This window comes from Daphnia magna, linkage group LG5 (assembly GCF_020631705.1).
Source record: "Daphnia magna isolate NIES linkage group LG5, ASM2063170v1.1, whole genome shotgun sequence".
NCBI lineage: Eukaryota > Metazoa > Arthropoda > Branchiopoda > Diplostraca > Daphniidae > Daphnia > Daphnia magna.
In genome coordinates, this window is record NC_059186.1 from 1,673,933 (window position 1) to 1,698,066 (window position 24,134).

Below are 24,134 nucleotides of genomic sequence, written 5' to 3' on the forward strand. Positions count from 1 at the left end.
ACTAATAAACCAAATATTGGGGTGGAGGAAATGTTTGACCAGCTACAAAAATTGCAAAGAGGAAAATGAAAATAGGAAACTCACGGTAAGAGGTAAATGAATTACAACAAGAAGAGAAAATGCGTTGGTGCGCACTATTCTACATTCCCCAATGGTAACCTGTACACAGTGTACAGTAATAGCAATGAAACTTTAAAGAGGGAATGCATGTGAAAACGCTCCGATTTTTAAATGTATTATTCGTACGTACGGGCATAAAACTGTGTTTTTCTTTACACTTGCTCTGTATCTGTAACATGAAATGGATTTTAATCAATGGCATTTCATAAATATAAAGGCTACAAAAATTGTAAAATCAGTTTTGTAACAAAACAAAGTTGGGAGTTCCAGTAGCTTTCACCACAGTTTCAGTTTTTTGTTTTTTTACTCTGTTTTCACTGAACCTACGTCTTTTTCTCCTGTTCTTTTAATAAGGCTTTGTCGGGCTTTGTCTACCATTTTTTTTAGATTGGCTTACAGCTAAACAGAAAAGGGAAGAGAGAAAGAGATTTTTTTGGCGCGAGTAAGCCAACTAGTAAAAGAAAAGTGAAAATAACTCTTCAGTGAAAGATACTTAGACTCACGACTGTGTGCTATTTGTATACAAGTTTCGTTTACAAGTGGGCACCGATTAAGAAATCTATTGGCCATTGTCCGTGACATTTGCCGAAATGTTGTTAAGATATTGGCATATTTTCACCGGCTATTAAACTAGTGTTGGTTAATACCTCGGTAGAAATTTGGCCGCCGTCAAGCGAGCTTTTGGTTCACTTTCAGTCAAACGTCGTTCATCAGAAGTCTGATGGCAGAAGTCTATTGAGTGAACTCGGGAGAACTGTAAAGAAACAAATGGCTTTCTGTAACATTATTTGTGTCCTGCAAATAAAACTATAGGGCCATACATTTGGTTCTGATTGCATTTGATCTGGAACTTGTTCATCAGTATACCAGTTCTTGTTAAACGAATCGATCGGGTATGCAGGTGAGGTGGTTGAAGGAGGATTCTTTAGAGTGTCGTGACTAATAGTCGAGCTTTTGTTGTTTTTTTGCGTTTCCTTTTTGCAAAAATGAACTTTCACGACAATATAGATGACCAACAAAACAAAGCACACGGCAGCACCCAAGCCAAGCACCATCCTGAAAAAAATGTCAATTCATGTCTTTAAAAGAGTAGGAGAGGAACTAAAAAAAAGGTTGTTTATCGTGTCCGCAACTGAATCGAATGCTAAAATGCCATACTTACGCTGTAGCTGGAAGCGAATTCATTTCGTTTTCCTTCGAACTCAAAGGTTCTTCCATAATGGAATGGTCTGTGAAAGCAACGACATCCACTAAATGGTCTTCATGACCGGCTGGTAGTACACCCTGGTTTACGGCGTAATGATCGACGCCGGCAGAAGATAGAAAGATTTTAGTATCCGAGTGCTGGTTGGTCATTCTGGTACAGGATTTAGAACCGTGACGGAATTACAATTACGGCGAGTTCAGTAGCTTGGTATTTTGTGATACGACTTGCTGGGACAAGAATTTCGCCTTCACTGCAGTGAGCCCAAAGCTCATCTACCCCAGCCACCTGTATATTTATAACGATATCATGCCATGCATATGTAAAATAGCTCTACAAGGCGTGTGACCGATTTCACCTTCCAAACTTCCATGACCGTGACTAAAATACAAGATTAAAAAATTAACAGCACCCGAGTTGGGGAAAAGAGCATTGTTCAAGCGCAGAAAATCTATAGAAGGTTTTATGAGTTACGATGCAGCTATTCTAAATTCGAATGGATATAAGTTACCTTTAAGTGTCAATGCTTTCAAATGATTTTAATGGTATAGGCTATTTACCACACTCCATTATTAGACACATCCCACATCCCCGTTGAGTCAGTAGGGAAACCATTTCTATACAATACTAATTTAAATTTTTCATGATAAATGGTTTAACTAAGACAAATAAAATGCCAAAGCAGTTCAAACATTTTAAACCTTTGATTGCGTGCATTACAGACACTCCGTTTGAAACGTTATTCCATGCCGGTCTGAAATTTGGCTGTGTAACGATCTAGATCTGAACACCAGACTTTACTGAGTGTTTGTAAGGTAATTACACTAATTTTGGTGAAATCTGATGAACGATAGCATTGCCAGAGTAGGGCTATAATGGTTTCCGTATTTTGAAATGTTAATAATACTTTGAACGTGATTTGGAATTAAATTTTATCTTAGTGTAAAGCCATCAAATAGCAGACATAGCCTACTTCAATAATCATTATTTTAATCCCTTTCTACTTGATCGCCAATGAGCTATTCAAAGATACCAGGGTTTTAAATCTGGTAACATTCGAAGTTGGACAATTTGACAATCCTTCGTTACACTATCAGCCTACAATCAAACTGCTTATCAATGCTTTTTGTCATACTGTTAAATTAGAATACAAAACTTAGAAATAAGTAAGTCAACAATGCCAAAAATTTGATGGAACTTCTGGTGTATTTGCATGACACAAAATCATCTCATATCAAGACAAAACAGAAGTTGACTGGAATCCTTCTAGTCAAAGAGACCTGCACCACAAAAATATGATATAGAATAAAGAACAAATCTATAAATGTGACAAAATGCATACCAAAGCCCATGTCATCATCTTCCTCCTCAGACTCTTCTTTCTTCTCTTCCTTCTTCTTCTCTTCTTTGGCTGCTGGGGCGGCAGCAGCAGGGGCTGTACAACAATTCAAATATCATTAGAAACAAATTAAAAAACAATGGGATTAAATACAATGACTTAAGTCAGACTGCGAGGAGTTTTTTAATCACAGTAATTCATAGGAATATTTAGCGAACCATCCGTTTATCATCATGTCAACACTCAGGCCTAACATAATCAAGTAATTCATTACCTGCTGCAGCAGCTCCAGCTGCTGGGGCTGCACCGACTCCTGAACCGACGTTGGTGATCATGCTCTTAAGGTTCAAACCCTCCAAAGCCTTGGCGAACAAGCCTGGCCAGTATGGTTCTACCTTAACATCAGCAGCCTTCAAGATCGTTTGGATCTTTTCAGCCTGCAATACAATGATAGAACATCATGAAAAACGTGCCTTACATACGTAATCGGAGTTTAAACGAGGGAGCGAAATACTAAAACTTAAGCGCCCTGTTCCTGTATAGTAGGAAAATAAAATGACAAAAACTATATTTACCGTAATGGCTACATCATCATCCAAAAGGACGAGAGCAGCGTAGACACAAGCCAATTCGTCTTTACTGTGATCAGCCATTTCGTTGTAGGGTCTTGAAGGATGTTTGCAGATAAATGCAAGTCGCCACAAATAGGCCTTAGCTCGAAACGAGAACAAGCAAACGAATGAAAGACTTGTAACTCGTGCTGCTTGAAGCAGAGAAGGATGGGAAGCCTCTACTGGCTCTGGTGGCGCAAATCTCAAGTTTTGGGAAGTCGACTAGTGGAGTAATGGTAGTGAAGTACTAAGCAGTACCCAGTACCCAGCACAGTATCTGACAAATGGCCGAATTCTTCATTACTTTTTTAAATGTATTCTCTTTATCTGTAAAGTAATCGATAAACTAATTGCTATTAAATATTTTACTTAAAACTTTTTTATTAAGTATGAAGTTATGTATAAAATTATTTGAATGAAATGGTTTTTGTTAACTTCAAGGGCGGGGCATAAACATGATGCCAACATTTAAATTTATGGTAGCCAATCAGGGTATTCCCGACATGCAGCTAGTTGAATAAGTATAATGTGGTACTGATGTTGCGTGTAAGTCGGTAAGAAATAGCAAACTGAACCATAAAATTGCTAATGTACTATAGACGACGAAAAACGTACGAGAAAATCGTTAACATGTCTGTCTATTTTCGTATCGATGGTGTATACCGAAGACTACACTGAACATTCCGCTACCTACTACATGGAATTATTGGTATGTATCGAAATTTACTGTAGAGCCATCCCATGGTAGAGCTATGAGAGAAGAGCAGGAAAATTGCAGAAATAGAGTACCCACCTTATGTTTGACGAGCCCAGCCCGCAAGTTTCCTAGATCAAATTTAAATCAGCTGTGGATTTTTTACGAGTGTGATATCCCCAACACCAACGAAACACAGGGACAAGCTGGTAAAAATAACAAACGTAGTTCTTGGAAGTTAGATTTTCTTAATTTAGAGAATACTAAAGTTAGGTAAGTCTATGCCAGAAAATAAAGGCTGAAATCGCTACGCTAAACGGTTAAAAAGACGTTCACTTACGAATTCTTGGGCGAATTCAAACTGGGTGAATTCAAACTGAGGTTTCTCCTTTTTCGACGTGATTATCACGGATCAACAATTCGGCTTTCTGTCGAGTACCGAAACTCACCGTGTTTGATCTGCCGTCTTTCTCCAATCATTTTCCCTAGGGATTCATTTTTTTTTCATCGAGCTGCTAATAAACTTGAAAATCTTACTCGATCCCCGCATATCTACAGGTAGTTGTTGAAAAATTATTTAGTGAAACATCTTTTACTATTTATACAAAAGTGAATACCTAACTCTAACGGTCTGTGAGTTGACACATTCACTGCAAAGTCAATTTAAGATTTTGGATTCCAACTACTATGTAATACGCTTAAACTGGTTAGCTAGCGCATAGCCAGCGTTGTAATTACAACAAAAGAAAAGAATTTCAATAACCGCTAGGTGTCCCAAATTTGCGGAGGAACTCAGCACGTAATAATCTCACAGGCGAACGAACCACCACTTGTTGGAAAGCAAAGGCAGATTTTTACGGAAGCATCGTAGCGTGTTTAAGGGATCGAGTGTCAAAGTACAAGAAATCTCTCAGAAGAGAAAAAGAACGATGGAATTTAACGTTAAGAAATTTGTGGGAGATGCGGGAACTTTGTTTACTCGCGCAGTTCAGGTATGTAAAACTATTATTATTTCTACTTTATCAAGTAGTATTGGTGTACAGTACATATGTACCTTGTTTACAACTTTTTAGTTTACTGAAGAAAAGTTGGGTACCTCTGAAAAGACAGAGCTAGATGCTCACTTTGAAAATCTTTCTCAAAGATGTGATTTAACCAAGTCCTGGACTGAAAAATTGGTCAGGGATGTTGATTCAGTTCTCACACCTAACCCAGGTTGTTGATTTGTCTATGTTTTGTCCCCAGATTTTAAGTAAATTAATTGCATTTATATCCAGGAAACAGAGTGGAAGATTTTTTAATGGACAAGATTGAAAGAAGGCGATTAGCTCGTCTTTCCAATTTGGATTATTTAGGTGTGGACATGGTTGAGGCTGGCAATGATTTAGGACCAGGCACTTTATATGGTCAGGTTAAGATACTTCATCAGGTTTAGTTTCCTCCGTTGACATTATTTTGTTTTATTCTTTTCTTCAGGTAGTACTTTGCTGAAAGTGGGACTGTGTCAGCAAAAACTGGGAGCTCTTGAACGTGATTTTGCTACTTCTGCTACTCAAGCATTTGTGGATCCATTGAAAAAGTTCATGGAAAGTGACCTGAAAGTGAGTAATGGTGTCTATCCCTTCATATTTAACTATATACTGAATATGTTATCTGGTAGTCAATATTAAGAGAAAGAAAGCTACTTGAATCTAAGCGCCTGGATCTGGATGCTGCAAAAAATCGCCTAAGAAAATCAAAGACACAATCAAGTCAACAAACAGTACACACAAATTATACTTTATTCAGTTGAACTATTTTTCACTAGTTACTATTTAGGCAGAACAAGAGGTTAACTTAGCACAGGTAGAATTTGATAGACAGTCTGAGGTAACTAGACTGCTGCTTGAGGGCATAGGACCTGCTCACACATCTCACTGCAAACACCTCCAAGTAAGGAAACTAGTCATCAGTTGTTTTGTTCAAATATTTTAAACTCAATCTGTGAAGGACTTTGCAGCAGCTCAAGCAAGGTATTTTTTGGCTTGCAGTGCAACCCTCCAACAACTTCAAAAGGAATTGGGTGCCCTTAGTTTGCAAGTGAGCACTACTGATATTACTTTAAACAGCCCGACTTCTCTTGGATTACCAGAACGTAGAAAAGCCCGTGTCATTTGTGATTACGACAGCCAGGATGCTACTGAATTATCACTGATAGCTGGCGAGGTAGCCATTTTTTAAATTATAATTTGGTAATTAAAATGTCATTAAATTCTTAGATCATTGATGTGGTAAGCACATTTCCTACTGACCCTGATTTTGTGCAAGCTGAGCGCGGACAACAATCTGGGAAAATTCCATCTAGTTACCTGGAATTCATTGATCCTACATGTTAATGTAAATATATCAACATTGAAATTTAATTTGTAAAGATGGGATAAATATAGAAATTGATTTCCATGAATGTATTGGCTGATGTAACAATATTCCACAGAAAAGTACTCGAAAACAGCGAGAAACTTTCTACTTCTTTTTCGAGACACCGACAGTGCGTCCACGACGACCAGTTGTTTTTGTGTGTTGACCGCGAACTCGCAAGCTGTAATAATAAAACAGAAAATTAAGATTAGGTAAATAATGAAACCAGTTCACAATAGTACCCCCAATAGTGACGTAGACCACGATGGGCTCGGATTTTCTTTAGTCTTTCGAGGTCTTCACGAAGTTTGTTCTCAAGCATGTTGGATGTGACCTAATGGCATAACGAAATTAAATAAAGCAACAGGATGATAAACTTGCATATTTACTTGAGAAAATTTGCCATCCTTGATATCCTTCTGCCTGTTAAGGAACCAGTCAGGAATCTTGTACTGTCTTGGGTTTGCCATGATTGTGATTAATTTCTCAACCTATACGAAACGATCAAATACATTTGCTACAGATCTGTAAATTCGACGGAATAAGACAATTTTACCTCTTCCTCTGACAGTTCACCAGCGCGTTTGGTCAGGTCAATATCGGCTTTCTTCAGAACAACATTTGCGTAACGTCTACCAACACCTTTGATTGAGGTGACAGCAAACATAATCTTAATCTTGCCATCGATATTGGTATTGAGAATACGCAAGATGTGTTGGAATTTCTCGGGAAGTACCAGCGACTAAAAGCATAATTGCACACAAATTACACTCAATACATCACAAGTTGTAGCCCAAATAACACAGAAGAATATATTCAACCATTATACCTATCCCTTAAAACAGAGGAAATTACGATGTTAAAGATTTAGTTGAATAATATCTCACCATGATGGAAGTTTATCCGATTCACCAGCTTACCAATACCAAAGACGAAACGAGCTGGACTCGAAATGAAAGAAGAGAAAAATGCCATGTTGCCACATTAATGTTGGAATTGGTACGCCGCCGCTAAGGAGTAACTAGGGCTCGGACCCGTGTCCAATGGGTAGGTATTTGGGCGAATGGGTAGGTCTTCTCGGCAAAATAATTGGATCCGGTGGGTATCGGTTCCTAAGACTTTGTGCCCACTACCTACCCGGGTAACATGTGGGTAACACAATTTCGAAAACCGTTTCCATTACCCGGGTTCAAAACCCGGCAATCCCCGATTTCCTACCCGATTACCCGAGTTTTTCCCTGAAATCAAGTGACGCCCTTTGAATTTCCCACCAAAAAAATTTTTTTTTTGCTACCCCCCCTTTTAATTTAACTTGGGGCTTTGCAAGCCGCCATTTTCCAAGATGGTGGTGGGTATACCCGGTTTGCCCATCAAATCCGCCCAGCCTACCCACTTTGGCAAATAGACTACCCGGATCGCTCATGGGCGACTTTTTTTGGCGACGAACCGCGGGTAAACCGGGTTTTCAAGAACAGGGGCCGAGCCCTAGAAGTAATGGGTAGGGCTCGGCCCCGCGTCAATCGGGTAGCTTTTTGGCCGATAGGTTAGCTTGTTTTGGATTTCAGTGTTGTTCTTTTTGGTTTCAGACTTTAAGGTTGTCTTTTTTCTGTCAATGGGCATCTGGGTCGGCTTCCGGGTCTAAACCGGTGCCAAAAGAAAAAAAGACACCGGTAGAGTCATAGAACCCTGGTTGGTTCACGCTGAGAGGAATCCCTATACCGCGTTTCGTTGGTCTGAATGTCTAAAATTTCGACGGTTTTGGGGCGGGGCCCAGTGGTGGGCACTAGAATCAGAGTCATCTATCGAGAGAAACTGAGTTATTCAACGGCCATTGTCAGTGTTTCTATTCGAGCTTACATTTTTCTGGTATCGTCTGCTCTGTTCATTTCCTTTATCACTGTTGTGATTGGCTGTTGAAGTTTTCAAACGTGTTTCCTGATTGGTGCACTTATCACACACCCGCTGGAGGCTCTGACTGCTATTTCCGAAATTAGACACAACGACAGACGATTCCCCCCATGTCGTGAACGGAAAGGAAACAGAAAGAAAAATAAACAATAGAAGTTTTTCACTCCTTTATCGGGTGAGTAGGGTTGGGACCGAAGCGGCTGTTGCGCTTTGGTACAACACCGCTAGGGTGTAGGGATCGACCCCGATTAGCCATAATCGGGTTAACCACCCCGCCCCGCCCCTGGAAAAGGCAATCAGGGCTGAATCGGGGTTCCGGGGTTCCATCCAGTTTCGTCGGCCAGGGCGGGGCGGGGCAAAAATCGAGGTTAGCCCGCTTGCCCCGACGCCATTTGCAAAAATGGTGCCTGAATTTAAACTACGAATTTGTGTCGGGTTTTTATCGGGGCAACCGGGGCGAACTCCCCGATTTTCATCATAATAATCGATTTCGACTCGATCGAATATGTTTTTACGTCGATCGATTGATTGCAATCGGGGTTGCAGCCCCCATTAGGCACCCCGATTCAACCCCGATTGAGATCGGGGTTAAAAAATTTTCACCCTGAGCCCCGAACGCCCCGCCCCGGACCCTGTGCAAAATGCACCCCGATTACGGTCGGGGCCGATCCCTACTAGGGTGTCAACCCTGACGCACGGCAACGTCCTTGACGTGTCGTATGTCCAATCCCCAAGTCTAATCTTTTTTCATGGAAAGCAGACTGCCGTCTGCTGTCTCAATTGAGCAGTAAAACATCCTGCGTTGCACGTTTTCCACAAATGCGAAAATCTTATTTGTGTCCAAGTTGGTCTGCTGCGGCTGCAGCGTCTTATGGAGAAACCATCTTCTTCGCGTTAAAAATTAAGTTTTCATAACTATAATTTAGGTTTCCCCCTTTTCTTCCTAGCAGTGGGTACCCTATTCATCTTTCCATTTCCCAATTTTTTTTCTAGCCCCAGTTCTACCTACTTTATTTTTATTTTATTTTTGTTTGTAAGATGCTCGTCACTTTTAGCCGAAGAATTTCGTTTGCTGCCAGAAATTTGTCTGCTACAAGGGGATGAACAACAAACCATTCACAAACAATAGCTAAATAAAAATAAACCAACATAATAACAAAATAAACAAAACATGACGACAACTTCTGGTAGGGTTCAGGTCCCTGGCCTAAATTTGCAGCAAGAGATAGTCACCTCAATTCGCTATACTAGCGCAACTTGCCTTACGCATTCAGTTGCAACTCCATCTCGTTCAGGGACCTGAACCCTGTCAGGCAAAAACACAAAACCCCCGAGCCGTTATTTTTTTTTTGTGTTTTTTATTATTTATGTTTATTGTTTATTTTTCTTTCTGTTTCCTTACCGTAATACAATGCCTTTTAACTTTATATATTTTTTTCACTGATTAGAATATTACTTAATTAAGCAACGGTATAATTTCATTAAAATTACTGTAATAATTGTGAATTTCTTCTCATGGGCATTTGGGTAGTGGAACCGGTTCCAAAACCCGATATCATTACTGTGTACCCTATTTGACTTATTTTCTGCAATACATTATAGTTTTATTTATTGTCCTTCACTTGCCCACCCTTTTTTAAGTTAAGGCTAGGCCATATCTTTTAAAGGGGGTATTTTGAACGAAAGAAAACCGCTTGAAAAGCACATACCCGAGTAATGACCGATCAGCTATTTTTCAGGTAGGCAGGACGCTGCGGTTTAACGTGTCTCGGGTAATCCCTCTATCCGAGTACACAAAATTAAAATAGCTTCATAGGTAAAAATATTAGGTCTAAATAAACAAATTTTACAGAAATGGATAGCCGATGATGGGGACTATCCACTTCCGTAAAATTTTTGCTTAACAAATACCTAACCGAGTAGTAAACCGATTGGATATTTTTATCAGTGTGGTTTGACGGATCGTGAAACTAAATGAATTATAATCGGTCAACTATAAGCTCTATATTTGAAAAAAATTGCATGAATGGATAGCTGGTTGCCAAAACTGACCTAGTTTTGATGGTAATAGCTAAAGGTTTTCTAAGAAGATTTGGTTATCTTTGCTTTTACCTTTACTGGTTATACAGGGATTTGTACATGATGGTCTCAAAGGAGTTGACATGATATGGGATTTGAATGCAGTTCCTAAGCTATGTGCTTAGGCTATGAGCTGTCGATCATCGCGACGACTCTCAGAGACGTTTCGTGGTGATTCCGAGCGATGGCAGCCTACAGCGCGATGCACTTTTTTGCACAGCGCGATGCATTTTCCGGTGCACACTCTCCACAGTGGAGTTTTCTGCAGCGCTGCCGTTTCATATTTGTTGCTTTCCTCTATTTTTATTATGTAGTTTATTGTTTATAATTTATTTATTCACATAAATCCAATGTTTTTACCTATTTTAAATCTTTTTTTTATTTTATGAATAGAATTTATTACACATCAGCGTGTTTTTTATTTTATTTATTGTATTGTTACCCAAGTGCCCATGGGTCATCACCCCCCCCTTTCACCGGGATATTATTTTTTAATGGGAAAACTTTAAGTCAAAAATTTTAAACTATTACAGAAATGGCTATATTTTGATAATATCTGTTCATTTCTGTAAAAAATTGCTTACAAAAGTACTTATTGGAGTACCAAACCGATTTTCAATTTATTGGGTGGTTCGGTGCGGTTTGGCGGGTCTCTCCATCTCCCAATACATCATTTAATGTAAATAATTTTTTGTAGAAAATCTATAACTCCAAAATATATAAATTTTACATAAATGGATAGCTCTTAATGAGAGCTATCCATTCTGTAAAGTAATTAAACATTTAGATAAACAAAAAAGTTTTTGAGAGAAAGGTTGTTGTAGCTTTTGCGCTCTATGAATATACTCGAGTCAAGACACATGTAAAAATTTTATTTCTTTTTCAAACTTTTTTCCTATTAATATTTGTTCACAAATTATACAAAAATGGATAGCCCCTACCAAGAGCTACCCATTTATGTAAATTTTTTAATTTTGGACCTTTAGTTTTCTCGTAACGAATTATTTAAATTTTAAACACATATCGGGTAGGTCGGTGTGGTTTAGTGGGTCTCAGGAAATCCCCAATCTCCCCAGTAATACGCAGTGTTTAAGTATTTTTTCACGGAAAAGCTATATGATTAAATCTAAGAACTTTTACATAAAAAATGATTAGCTCCTTGCAAAGGCTATTCATTCCTGTTATTTAAATTTTATTTATTGCTTTGGTATGGGGATTACCTGAGACCCGCTAAACCACACCGACCTAACTGATGTGGGCTTGAAATTTAAATTATTCCTTACGGGAAAACTATAAGTCCAAAATTAATTAATTTTACATTTTTCTAAGTCCCAACTCATCGGGAGTGATGAAAAATGTATGCGGCAGTTGACGTGGTAGAAGCCGTTGAAGAAACGAAGAAAAACCATAAAGTCGAAAAAAAATTGAAAATTTTTCTAAGTCCCAACTCATGGAAACTTGAATTTGTACAGTATCCTGCACAAAAATCCTAACACCCATTTTATTTTTTTTAAATCCACCTATTGGCGGGATAAAGGGTTTTTGTTTGTTTTTCTTTAAGAGGGAGGGTAGACGCTGCCTGTGCACAATTATGTCGATACCGATGGAATATGTGTAGAGCCTCTTATTGCGACGCTGTAGATCAGTTTTCGATTCCCGATAAGGAATCGCGAAATATTTCGTATCTTTATAATATTGTCACGTAGCATTGGGTGTTAGTCACTATCTATGTAGTTGGGTATACGGATATGTTTACTTAAATGTAGGCCTAACCATAACATGTTGTTCTGGGCCTAGTGTCAAGTAGGATTGGGTGTTATTATCTATGTAGTGTTTACTTAAATGTAGGCCTAAACATAACATGTTGTTCTGGGCCTAGATGTGGACTTGGTCAACTTCCGGGCCAATCCTTTTCTGTCGGTCAAACAGATAGACATCTGTTTGACCACGCAAGGATCACGTGATAACTACATGATTGACTCAGACTATGCCTTTAAATAGAGAGGCCTAGGCTAGGCTCGGCGCGATTCATTTGAAGTCAGTCTGTAGACTTGTGCTGTAACAAATACAAGTTCTCTCTCTATCTTTCAATTGCAATAGTTATACAAGTTATTAAGGAGATTCTACACATTCGACGTCGACGAGTGACAATTGGTGGAGAAGCAGGTAGGAAACAAATAACTTGATTTTTTTTTGCTCTTTGCGATTTTGGGAAGGCGTACTTCGTTTAGGGGTCCTCCCACAAGCGGAGCAAGCAAACCGGTTCTTCACCTTAAATTGTTTGCATACGGGACCACGAAGACGGTCCACGGGTCGCAATAGCTTAAAAAGGGAAATCTGGTACCATTTGTTTTCCTAAATCGCCCCTTTCTTAGTAAATATTTGAAAGAATGAACTGGTTACCGTTCTATTAGAGTATAATTGAAAATACTTTGAGGACAATTACAATTTACAAAATAGGAATTTGTTGGAATTTCGGTTAAAATCAAAATTATTGGATTTTCTTTTTCGTTCGGAATCATTTACTTTAAAAAAAGAGCTTAAATTAAACAAGTAACCGCTTGATGCAGTTTTAATTTTGATTATAAAACTGGTTTTGGAGACGAACTTATTGGAGTTGCGTCTCATACGAAATTGGAATTTGTTGGAATTCAAAATTATTGGATTTTCTTGGTCGTTTGGAATCAATTGCTTTAAAAAAGAGCTTAAATTAAACAAGTAACCGCTTGATGCAGTTTCAATTTTGATTATAAAACTATTTTTGGAGACGAACTTATTGGAGTTGCGTCTCATACGAAATTATTGAAATCAGCCACATTTAATAGAACATTATCGGGGAACGACAGAAAAAATTTGTCCCAAACGAGCACGGGGGGTAATGAAACACGTCTCAGATAGGAGACGACCGAGTTGCGCGAGAGAACCCAGTCGAAGGCTTCATCCCATCTCCATTCACATAAAGGCCGAAGTTCAAATACCACTACAGTCTAATATAAACATTCAAACAGTCAGGCCAGTTACGACCCCAAAAGGTCAAAATCTGTCGGCCGCCTCGTCCGACGACACTGACGATAACGTAAACAATACTCCACACAACAACAGAGGGCCGGCCATGGTAACACCGATTCATAAGTTTATTCCACCACCGAGTTTTAGTGCAAAACCAGGGGAAAACGCAGTGGACTGGCTGGACCGGTATGAGTTGACGGGAAAATACAATCGTTGGGGCGATAATGAGTTACGAAGCAATTTCGTAATGTACTTGGAAGGCACGGCACGCAAATGGTTTTTATTCTCCAAAATCCCAGCAACTTGGAGAGATCAACCTGGACAGGCAGCAGCACAAGGAACCGCAGCAGTTCCCGCAACTCAAGGTCTACGGACTATCTTTCTTCAAGAATTCAAATAAGAAAATTACGCGTTAGTCCAGGAGACACTCTTACGACAACGGATGCAAGGACCTGACGAAGACGCAGCTTCATACTATTACGACATCATCCACATGTGTCATTTAGTAAACCCCACAATGACGCAAGCCCAGCAATTGGAACACTTATACAACGGATTAAAAAAGTCTTTGGTAAAAAAGATTTACCCGAGACAACCAACTACTGCTGCCGAGTTTTTGGAACTACTAAAAGTACACACGGAAACATCGTTATTATTGGATAGACGCACATGGTCTGAAAAGAGCCCAACTACATCATCTCAAATTGCAGTGGTACGTCAGGAACCACAGGAATCGGATTGGAAAACCAACTTGGATTTAAGTAAAATTTTAATGGGACTTCAGGACTCTATACCTGAACTAAAAGAACAACAGAAATACAATAAACGACAAAACCAACGTACAATCAGTTGGAATGTTCCTGAAACTACAAATCGGGTTATAAATGGGAAACCGGTGTGCAACCACTGCGCCAAACTGGATCATTATGCTAGAAACTGCTTTACAAACCCATCATCTTCATTTTTTAAAGGTATACCACCAGCGGGACGACAAAATCCAACTTCAAGCTCGGTGGTAGGCCAAACCCCAACAAGGTACCCCGTAAATTACATTAACAATGGAGCTTGGTCGGAAGTTCACCATGGACAACAACCTATCTCTCAGCCGGAATTTTCTTCCCTGTCATCCCAACAACAGTCTATGGACGAACCCCAATTAAAGCATTGGAGAGTAAATAACCTTAACCTCGAACATTATCAACACAACAATAGCAAACAAATAGAATCCCAACTACCTTGTCTTCTATTAGACACATCCAAACTAATAACTGAAACAGTATGTTGCGGAGAAATGACAGTAAAAGCGGTGGTGGATACTGGAGCAGTAATCACAGTTATATCTCCAAAACTGTTAACCTGTACAAAATTCCGCCTGGACAAGTGGACGGGACCAAATATTATAATGGCAAATGGAACAGTGGCAACGCCGTTGGGGGCAGCCAACATCTCAGTTCGAGTACACTCCAAAGTGGCAAACGGAAAAGCTGTCGTTATGCAAATGGAGGGAATTGACTTACTTTTAGGAAAGGACTTCTTGAAGCAGTTTGGAAAAATACATATTGATTACCAGGATTCCCAAACCTTGTTAACGGTGGGAGAATTACCACTAAACAGAATCGAACCCCAAACGTCGAAGCCTGGTGAAACATCAAAAGTTCGGATAACGGAAGGTCTTCACATTCCGGCATTTTCTGTAGTACAAGTACCAATAGAACCCCCTAATAGCTCCGGCACCCTACTGTTCACACCATCAACTAAATTAATGACGTTGAAATCTCTTACAGTGGGATACGCCTTATTCACCGAAGATAGTGTCTCTGTTCCGATAGCAAATCTCTCGAATTGGGAAGTATGGATTGACAAAGGTACTACAGTAGGCACGATGCAAACCTACACAAACAATATCATTCCTTGTGATCTCAAAAACGGGTCGAAAGAAACCCCTTCCTCACTTTACGAATCACCACAAGGACTAAATGAACAACTCTTATCAGATATTGACCAAGCAATAAATAAGGAGTTAGACGGGAAAGACAGAGCCGCCGTAACAACAGTTCTACAGAAGCATATTCCCTGTTTTGCAACTGATTCCAAGGATGTCGGACGTTGCAAAATAGCAGAACATTCCATTCACATTAAAGACGGAGCCAAACCAGTGCAACAAAAACCTTACCCAAGTGCATGGAAGGCGCGGCAAATTATTCAAACTCAAGTACGGGATATGTTAGACGCTGATTTGATCGAACCATCAAATACCCCATGGTCAGCTCCGGTAGTCCTCATTTTAAAACCTGATGGGTCGTGGCGGTTTTGTGTAGACTACAGAGCATTAAATGAAGTAATTATACGAAATGTATATCCTTTACCTCGAATTGCAGATCTATTAAGCAAACTTCAAGGAGCAGAATTTTTCTCCATTATGGATCTTCAAACAGGATACCATCAACTTCCTCTTCGCGAAGAGGATCGTGAAAAAACTGCATTTGTGACAGCAGATGGACTTTATTATTTTAAAGTTCTTCCGTTCGGAGTGGCAAATGGTCCAAGCACCTTTCAGAATGCTATAGACATTGTACTAGGAGGACTTCGCTGGACATCCTGCCTTGTGTACCTGGACGACATTATCATCTACGCACCAACATTATCGTCACATCTTGAATGTCTTAATTTAGTTTTAACATGTTTAAAAAATGCAGGCTTAAAATTAAAAATCAGTAAGTGTAGATTCGCCATGACTACACTCAAAGTGTTGGGACACATTATCTCCAAAGATGGTATCGCTCCGGACCCTGACAAATTGCTGGCAGTAACCAACTTTCCTCCCTGTAATGAAGGAAAGACCGCGGCAGACAAGATCAAACAAGTCTAAAGCTTTTTAGGTCTCTGTTCATATTACCGAAGACATACCCCAAATTTTTCCATGATAGCATTACCGTTAATTCTGCTTACAAAAAAAGGTAACCCATTTGTTTGGGAAAAAGATCAGCAGGAGAGCTTTTCCAAACTGAAACAGGCTTTAACAACGGCTCCCATTTTAGCACATCCCAACTACTCGTTGCCAATGATCATCATTCCGGACGCGTGCGGATTGGGTATTGGAGCAGTCTTATCACAATCCATTATCGGGGCTGAACACCCTTTAGCTTATGCAAGCCGTCTTTTATCTAAATCGGAAATTAATTATTCAATCACTGAAAAAGAATGTCTGGCACTTATCTGGAGTTTGGATAAATTTAGAGCATTAATTTGGGGTTGTAAATTAATCATTGTTACAGAACACGAAGCCCTGTGTTGGTTACGGACAAAAAAAGATTTGGCAGGACGCCTGGCACGTTGGAGCCTTTGCCTCCAGGAATACGACGCCGAAGTACGATATCGCTCTGGAAAATTACATGCTAACGCGGATTGTTTATCCAGAAACCCACTAACGATTGAGGATACGCCGTTACAAGAACGTTGCCTCTTGGTAAACCCAGTTCTCATCGATGCCCTAGATAACCAACTACAGGACCTGCGTCTGGATTTTGCCAAGAAACAACGGTCGGTTACAGAATGGAAAAAAATTATGGAACGACTCGATTCGGGACGATCAGTCGGTCGCCATTACTGCTTATTGGATGACCGTCTTTTTAAACAAAAAACTGTTCTTGGGCGCTCTTATCTACGTCTCTGCGTTCCACCAGAATATCGCGAATTAGTTTTGTGTGTCTTGTCATGACGATCCCGTAGCTGGACACCTGGGAATTCAGCGAACGTTGACCAAAATAATCGGAAGATTTTTTTGGAACACCATTGCCTCAGACGTCACTCATTATGTTCGGTCTTGGAAAAAATGTCAAACCAGAAAAAATACTTGTTCTCTCCCTTCCGGCATGTTACAATGCATCACTGTCGAACGACCATTTCATAAGATTGGGGTGGATCTGTTGGGTCCTTTTCCCACCTTTTCAAACGGAAACAAAATGATCATCGTAGCCGTGTACTATTTGACAAAATGGGTCGAACTACAGGCCTTGCCATCCGGTAAAGCAGATGTTGTCACAGATTTCATTGTTAATCAAATAGTTCTTTGTCATGGTGTTCTGGAGTCTATTGTCACGGACAGAGGGAAGTGTTTTTCAGCCGAATTAACCCAAGGAGTCTGGAAAAAATTAGGATTGCTCCATAAAACTACGTCAGGATATCATCCGCAAGCAAACGGCCAAGTTGAAAGGATGAACCATACCTTGGCCATGATGATACCTATGTATATCACAGAAGATCAAACAAACTGGGACGAGCCATTGCCGTTTATTTGCTTTGCCTATAACACAACGAAACATGAATCAGCGGGATTTTCATCTTTTTTTCTACTGTATGGAAGGGAACCTATATTAGCTGTTGACATTCTTTTAGGTTCACATCCTAATCCAACATGGCAGGTAGACACGGTGGTACAACCTTACGCGGATTACTTAATGGAAGAACTCAAAAGGGCACGCTCTCTGGTTCGTTCCCGTATTGAGAGTGTGCACAGAGAACAAGCTCGCCGGTACGATTCCCAACACCGGGACGTAAGCTTCCATCCAAATGACGTCGTATTGATCTATAAGCCAATTCGCAAGAAGGGTCGTTCTGAGAAACTTCTTCATCGATGGTTCGGACCCTACGTGGTTTTACGACAAACAATGCCAGTAAATTATGAAGTACGCCTACAAACAGGGGGAACAAAATCGGACATTGTACATGTCGGAAGCATGAAGTTGTTTATTCCTCCGGGACAAGCCTCACAAAATACCCCAACACCTCACAGTAACAACGTTCCTCAGAATCACGAGCAACCTATGGAGAATACTGCCGCTCAGGACCTTGCCTCTCTTCCTCATGTTCCGCCTGAAACAGAAAACGTTTCCACCACGGCTCCACAGATACTGGAAACGCAACCTATCGAACCATCAATTACGCCTCGACAACTATACAAAAACAATCGCGGAACAATTACCAATTTACCACCACGGGTACGTCGGCGGCCAAACTTTTTAACCGCTTTACTGACATATTTTTTTCAAATTTTTCTAATGGACCAATCCCCGGTTGCTTCAACACTCTTAATTCGGGATACGGTGATTTTTAAAGATCAACAGCAGGTTTCTATTAGTGAATCAACATGGACATTAGTAACCGACGTATTACTTCAAGAAGCCGGAAACGTAGTGACAGCCTTGGATAAACACCTTAATGACTTATCCCAAGTGGCATCCAAACACAGAAAAGATGGGGCAACGTTCGAAAAAACCGATGCTCACTCGGCGTGGAGAGATACTACCAGTTATATGGCAGCCGATAAAATCGAAAAAAGAGTTAGTCTTTTACGGCGTACATTAAATAATTCTCAATCTCGGCTCACCACATACTACATGTCACTGTCGGGGACACACCGTCCAAAGCGGGGAATTATCAACCTTGGGGGGACCACTCTTAAATGGCTCTTTGGACTCTCCACGGAAGCTGATCTTCAGATACTAAACAATCGTATTGAGACCATGGAAACACGCGACCAAACAGTGGTCCACATTCTGGATCAACACGCGTATATTTGAAATGATACTTTACAACTTTCACGGTCGAATTTAGTTCTTCTACAGGAATTACAACTCCAATCAAATAATTTAGCACAACGAGTGGACTACGTTCTCGACTACATCCAGTCATCGGAGTTACTACACTTTCAACAAACGCAATATTTTGAGGAACTCGATTCAACTTTTGCAACCTTGGAGCACGTCTTAAACTTGGTCCAACAACAACTCGAAGCCTGGGACATCGGTTTCTCAGCTTTAGCCACTGGACATCTATCCCTTCAAATCGTACCCCCGACATCCTTACAACAAGCTATAAAGGAAATTAATACACACCTGCCGCTGGGTTGGGCCATACCGTCGGAAGAGCTATGGGTAATTTATCGGGAAGCCCGAGTAACGGCTGCTCTAATCAATGACAAACTCCGTCTCTTTATTGACATTCCCATTTTCGACCACGCCCAACATTTCAAATTGTTTCAAATCATTTCCTTACCCAAATCAACAGCGAACGGTACTCACGGAGTTCGTTTTACTAATTTACCACATTATTTAGCAGTGTCCCCTGATCTAGACACCTTCGTGGAGTTTTCGGAAATGGACATGCTCAAGTGTCGCCAATTTGATAAACATCTGTGTACATTTCATAGGGGATTTTCTAAACGGGGTCCACGTACATCCTGCGCGGTAGCATTATTTACAAATGATACGTTGCACATCCAAGAATATTGTCAAACGCAGTTTGTCCAAGGGAATGTTCCCGAGGTGGCTTATCTTGGGTTAAACAGGTGGGCCTTTTCGGCAACGGAGCCCCATACCGTGGTGTTTTCCTGTCCGACAGACAGCAAACACCTACCACCTCAACGGCGCCAATTGCCTCCTATCGGGTATTTTGAAGTTCCGTCGGGATGCACAGCTCGGACGGACCATTGGATCTTTCCGGCCAGCCTAAAAGGATCTTCTATGCTAGCGGCTATTCCTTCACAAACTTTCAATTTCGAAGGCATGCGACCAAACATTACACTAGAAAAAACGGTGACTGTAATTCATTTCCTTTCCTTGAATCTCACCCATTTAAATCATGTAAGTAATATTTTGGTTCAACAAAGTACGCTGGAAGCCCAAGCTTCCATGACAAATAACCAGATTGCTACGTTACTCGCCGCTCAAAAGTCACTACCCCACCAATCTCCGTACCCCTATGAATGGGTGGCTGCCTTTTGTTTCTTATCCTTTTGTTTAGCTAGATGTCCGACAAAGCACCGGTTTCTACGAGATGACCAACCCGGTTCTACCACCTCGGCAACCTGACTTCACAGAAACCACTTTACCTGCAACTCATACTATAAATCTGTAGTTCCAGCAATCGGGTTGATTGCTTTTAACAGGGGGGATCTGTCACGTAGCATTGGGTGTTAGTCACTATCTATGTAGTTGGGTATACGGATATGTTTACTTAAATGTAGGCCTAACCATAACATGTTGTTCTGGGCCTAGTTTCACGTAGGATTGGGTGTTATTATCTATGTAGTGTTTACTTAAATGTAGGCCTAAACATAACATGTTGTTCTGGGCCTAGATGTGGACTTGTTCAACTTCCGGGCAACTCCTTTTCTGTCGGTCAAACAGATAGATATCTGTTTGACCACGCAAGGATCACGTGATTACTACATGATTGACTCAGACTATGCCTTTAAATAGAGAGGCCTAGGCTAGGCTCGGCGCGATTCATTTGAAGTCAGTCTGTAGACTTGTGCTGTAAGAAATACAAGTTCTCTCTCTATCTTTCAATTGCAATAGTTATACAAATATACAAGTTATTAAGGAGATTCTACACATTCGACGTCGACGAGTGACAATATTCTTCATTCGAATATGCTAGGAATCTAAATTTTTTTAGAACGAAGTGAATTACTATTTTTTAAGTTATTTCATAAACAAAAAAAGCACATATTGCTTGATGAAAACTTGTTTTATATATGAACGGGAATTTCTCGTAATGTAACCACAATAATTCATCACCTCATCTGGAATCGAACACCGATCTCCAGCATCACATTCAGAAAGGCTACACCTACGCCATTGACAACGACGTAAACATTCACAGTCAGCTGGAACATAAGCTAAATTGTTTCGGTAAGCAACATTACCAAGCCCAAGCCCTAAATTTCCAACTGTCGCTTAAAAAAACACACTACCCTGGGGGTTGCAAAAATGTCCTGACCTGTAACTTGCCTTAAAGCGTAATATCTTAAGGCATTTTTTTTATGTCTAGACTTACCCAACCCTGCCCTGTCGGGTCCATCACCCCGTCTACCCTCCCCCTTAAAAAAAAACAAAAAACCCACTACCCCACCAAAAGGTTGCTTTAAAAAATTAAATCGGTGTTCGGATTTTTGTGCAGGATACTGACAGCAAATGTCCTTAGTTCCACAAATAAAATTCCACAGTCTTCCTCAATCCTCATACCTGACGCGGAATAGTAGAAGTGGAATTTTCCGCGAATTTTTTCAAATGATTTATAGTGGCAGCGGCAACTGGAAAAGACCTGTTGCAAGTTTCACGACAATTTCACGTTTTTAAAAATTACTTTAACATTTTCCAAATTAATTTTGTTTAATGAGCTATGTACACATTGCGTGTATATATGATTCCGAAAATTTAAAATCAGACAACATTTTTTATCAAACAAACAATTAAAGTACTTTTACAAAGTTAGTCCCATAAGAGCCCATGTAAAAGTGGCCTACATATTTACACATACTGCCAGCGTTGCCAATTAAGGCTATTCCAGTTCTCGTCCCATTCACGCCCTCTCATGCAGTGGAGTGTACCGAACTTAAAAATGCCTAGTCGAAGTCGATTGACTTTTGATCAACGTAAAGTCGAGTCGAATCGAAAAAGTCGACTTTAATCGACTTTTTCCGAACTTTCTGAACTTTTAATATAGAGTCGAAAAGTCGACTAAAAGTCGACTATCATACAATAATTTACTCTACGTAGAATGGATAGGCAGATCCTCAGACATATCCGTATAAATCAATTTTCACGATAGTAATTTATAGTTTATACTAAAGAGAAAAATTGTAAAAAAACATGCAACTTTCAAAGAATTTACATGAATGAATGCCTTGTATTTTCTCAATTTTAGATGTCTTTTTTCCTTCCCTTTTTTTACCCTTCTATTTTGTAAGAGCATCAGCCAATTTGGGTGTATGCATTTTGGGAGGAGTATTATAAAACAAAAACAAGCTCATGTCCACATTTTGAGGGGCCAAACAAGACCTATCTGCAGTCACTGTTCTGCCAGCAGTGCTATTGAGCCTCTCGTTCATCGCAGCCGACGGCATAACGCTGAAAACTTTCCTGGCAACTTTGGAAAGTTTAGGAAACATTGACTTGCGCTCCTTCCACCATAAAAGAAGGTTAAAATCTGACGTTTGATGCTCTGCCACACCTGGGATGGCAAGATAGCTGGACACTTCCATTCTCAGCATTCCGATATCTTCCAGTGGAGGGTTGCGCTTGCGCATCTTGCTCATTAGTAAACATAGCTGAGAGGCTGGCCTTTTCGAACCAGATTGATTTTGGGATTCCGGGGCTGATGATGGAGTCTCACTAGTGGGGGGTACCTCGGAGACAGCTGAATCTCGACCGAAGGATTTCTCGAATGTATCTACCCCGCGGAAGAAATCATGCTCAAACTTAAAACCAAACGTGGCCTTCCAGCGAGGGTCCAATGTTGACGCCAATTTGTACAGCGTGTTTTCTTCATATAAAGCGAAACGTTTCTTGAAAGCTTCGAGCCTCTTCTTCTTCACAGCAATTAAGATGGATGCTGCTCTTGCGGGTCATCATCTTCTTCGCCATCTTCGCAATGATGGGCCTCCATCCTAGTAGGAAGTTCGTCCATATCGTCGAAGTCCGCGTCTATCTCTCCCCTGATGTAGCAGGCCGGCTTCATGCATGGAATGGTGGCAGAACGCTGGACAGCTCTTGAGTGAGGTCCCTTTGCATCAGCTCAGAGCGTTCTTGGAAAGTTTTCAGGAATCCTAGTAGCTGCTGAAGAAGTTTTCGTTCTGAGTAGGTGATTTTCAGGTCGAACTGGTGGTAGTCAAGCAGCTCGTTGATGACCCGAAAGTTCTCGAGAATGGACTGTATCTGTATACACTTGCTATTCCATCTAGTCTTGCAGTCCGTCTTGAGCGTGGTAATCTTTTGAGGATGACTGGAATCAGCTTCAGCGTAGCAATGGTCTTGAAGACTATGATCGCTTTCTTCCACGTTTTAGGGTATGATATCCAACAGGGCCTTGAGCTCCTTTTGTTTCTTGGTCAGCTCCGCTGCTTTGTAACGAAAGAATGTAAGAATATCTGCAAGTTTTGAGAAGGTGGTCACGATTTCTGGAACTGGGGGAGGGTGTCAACCGTGATGGCCGAATCGATTTTGTGCGCTTCGCATGGTGATCGAGGATACTGCAAAATTTGGCCAGCACACTTTATGTTGGCGCCTTTGTGTGTCACGTACGTCGACTTGGCCGATGCGAGGCCAAACTCTTGCATAGTCTTGTTGATTGCATGGGTAATGTTCTTGCCAGTATGACGGTCGTCAAGGTGCCTGTTGGACAGAACAAACCGGGCGGATTTCCAGTCTGACGTGATGAATGAGACGATGACTGAAAGGTAGCCCAGTCTGCGATGGTCATCGGTCCACATGTCCGATCCAAGAGAGAGAGGTGGATGGAATCTTGTAGCTTTTTAATGACGACCTTCTTTACGTTGTGGTAGTGGTCGACAAGGTGCGTCCTCATCAAAGTCGTACGATCCGGTATGATGTAGTGAGGCTCAAGAACGTGGAGCCAACGAATGCCACGGCCCTCCACAAACGCAGCTGGACAGAGTTCCAAATAGATGACTCCGACTAAGGCTGTAGTGATCGCCTGGGACACGGCATCATCTTCTTCCCAAAGCGGCCTTCAGCGATGTAGTCCCGGACGGATGAGGTTGAAACACTCGATTCCGGAGGGAAGTCACGGACATCAATGATGTTTCCATGCTGCCGCCTCAAATGGGTGATGCGCGTAGTTGTTGTCACTTGGTAGGTGTTGTAGTCTTTGTAGCTTAGTCTTGACTGCTTGTATTTCCCCTCTCTGCGTTCGGCTTCGCCTCTAGCTGGCCGAGGCCATCTAGCGCTAAGCTCTACAAAATCTTCCCCT

The 24,134-nt window shown here is 40.8% G+C and overlaps 4 protein-coding genes across 4 annotated transcripts; 1 reads left to right on the forward strand and 3 right to left on the reverse strand.

Moving 5' to 3' along the window:
* Nucleotides 1-214: 214 nt before the first annotated feature.
* On the reverse strand, nucleotides 215-1,602 carry LOC116933884. Its single transcript, XM_032941557.2, has 3 exons — nucleotides 1,283-1,602; nucleotides 942-1,176; nucleotides 215-874 (listed from the first exon to the last, which is right to left on the reverse strand). The coding sequence occupies exons 1-3, from the start codon at nucleotides 1,474-1,476 to the stop codon at nucleotides 761-763; spliced, it is 543 nt and encodes a 180-aa protein (XP_032797448.2). The 5' UTR covers nucleotides 1,477-1,602; the 3' UTR covers nucleotides 215-760.
* A 909-nt stretch (nucleotides 1,603-2,511) lies between these two features.
* Nucleotides 2,512-3,442, reverse strand: LOC116922405 (60S acidic ribosomal protein P1). Its single transcript, XM_032928772.2, has 4 exons — nucleotides 3,239-3,442; nucleotides 2,938-3,100; nucleotides 2,667-2,759; nucleotides 2,512-2,604 (listed from the first exon to the last, which is right to left on the reverse strand). Exons 1-4 carry the CDS (start codon nucleotides 3,314-3,316, stop codon nucleotides 2,591-2,593), a joined length of 348 nt encoding a protein of 115 aa, XP_032784663.1. The 5' UTR covers nucleotides 3,317-3,442; the 3' UTR covers nucleotides 2,512-2,590.
* Nucleotides 3,443-4,659: 1,217 nt separating this feature from the next.
* On the forward strand, nucleotides 4,660-6,411 carry LOC116933874 (endophilin-B1). Its single transcript, XM_032941548.2, has 8 exons — nucleotides 4,660-4,960; nucleotides 5,042-5,183; nucleotides 5,246-5,374; nucleotides 5,445-5,569; nucleotides 5,629-5,730; nucleotides 5,787-5,900; nucleotides 5,958-6,173; nucleotides 6,227-6,411. Exons 1-8 carry the CDS (start codon nucleotides 4,898-4,900, stop codon nucleotides 6,341-6,343), a joined length of 1,008 nt encoding a protein of 335 aa, XP_032797439.2. The 5' UTR covers nucleotides 4,660-4,897; the 3' UTR covers nucleotides 6,344-6,411.
* Nucleotides 6,398-7,406, reverse strand: LOC116933878 (40S ribosomal protein S18). Its single transcript, XM_032941550.2, has 5 exons — nucleotides 7,253-7,406; nucleotides 6,922-7,107; nucleotides 6,755-6,856; nucleotides 6,608-6,699; nucleotides 6,398-6,546 (listed from the first exon to the last, which is right to left on the reverse strand). The coding sequence occupies exons 1-5, from the start codon at nucleotides 7,253-7,255 to the stop codon at nucleotides 6,471-6,473; spliced, it is 459 nt and encodes a 152-aa protein (XP_032797441.2). The 5' UTR covers nucleotides 7,256-7,406; the 3' UTR covers nucleotides 6,398-6,470.
* Between the last annotated feature and the right edge of the window lie 16,728 nt (nucleotides 7,407-24,134).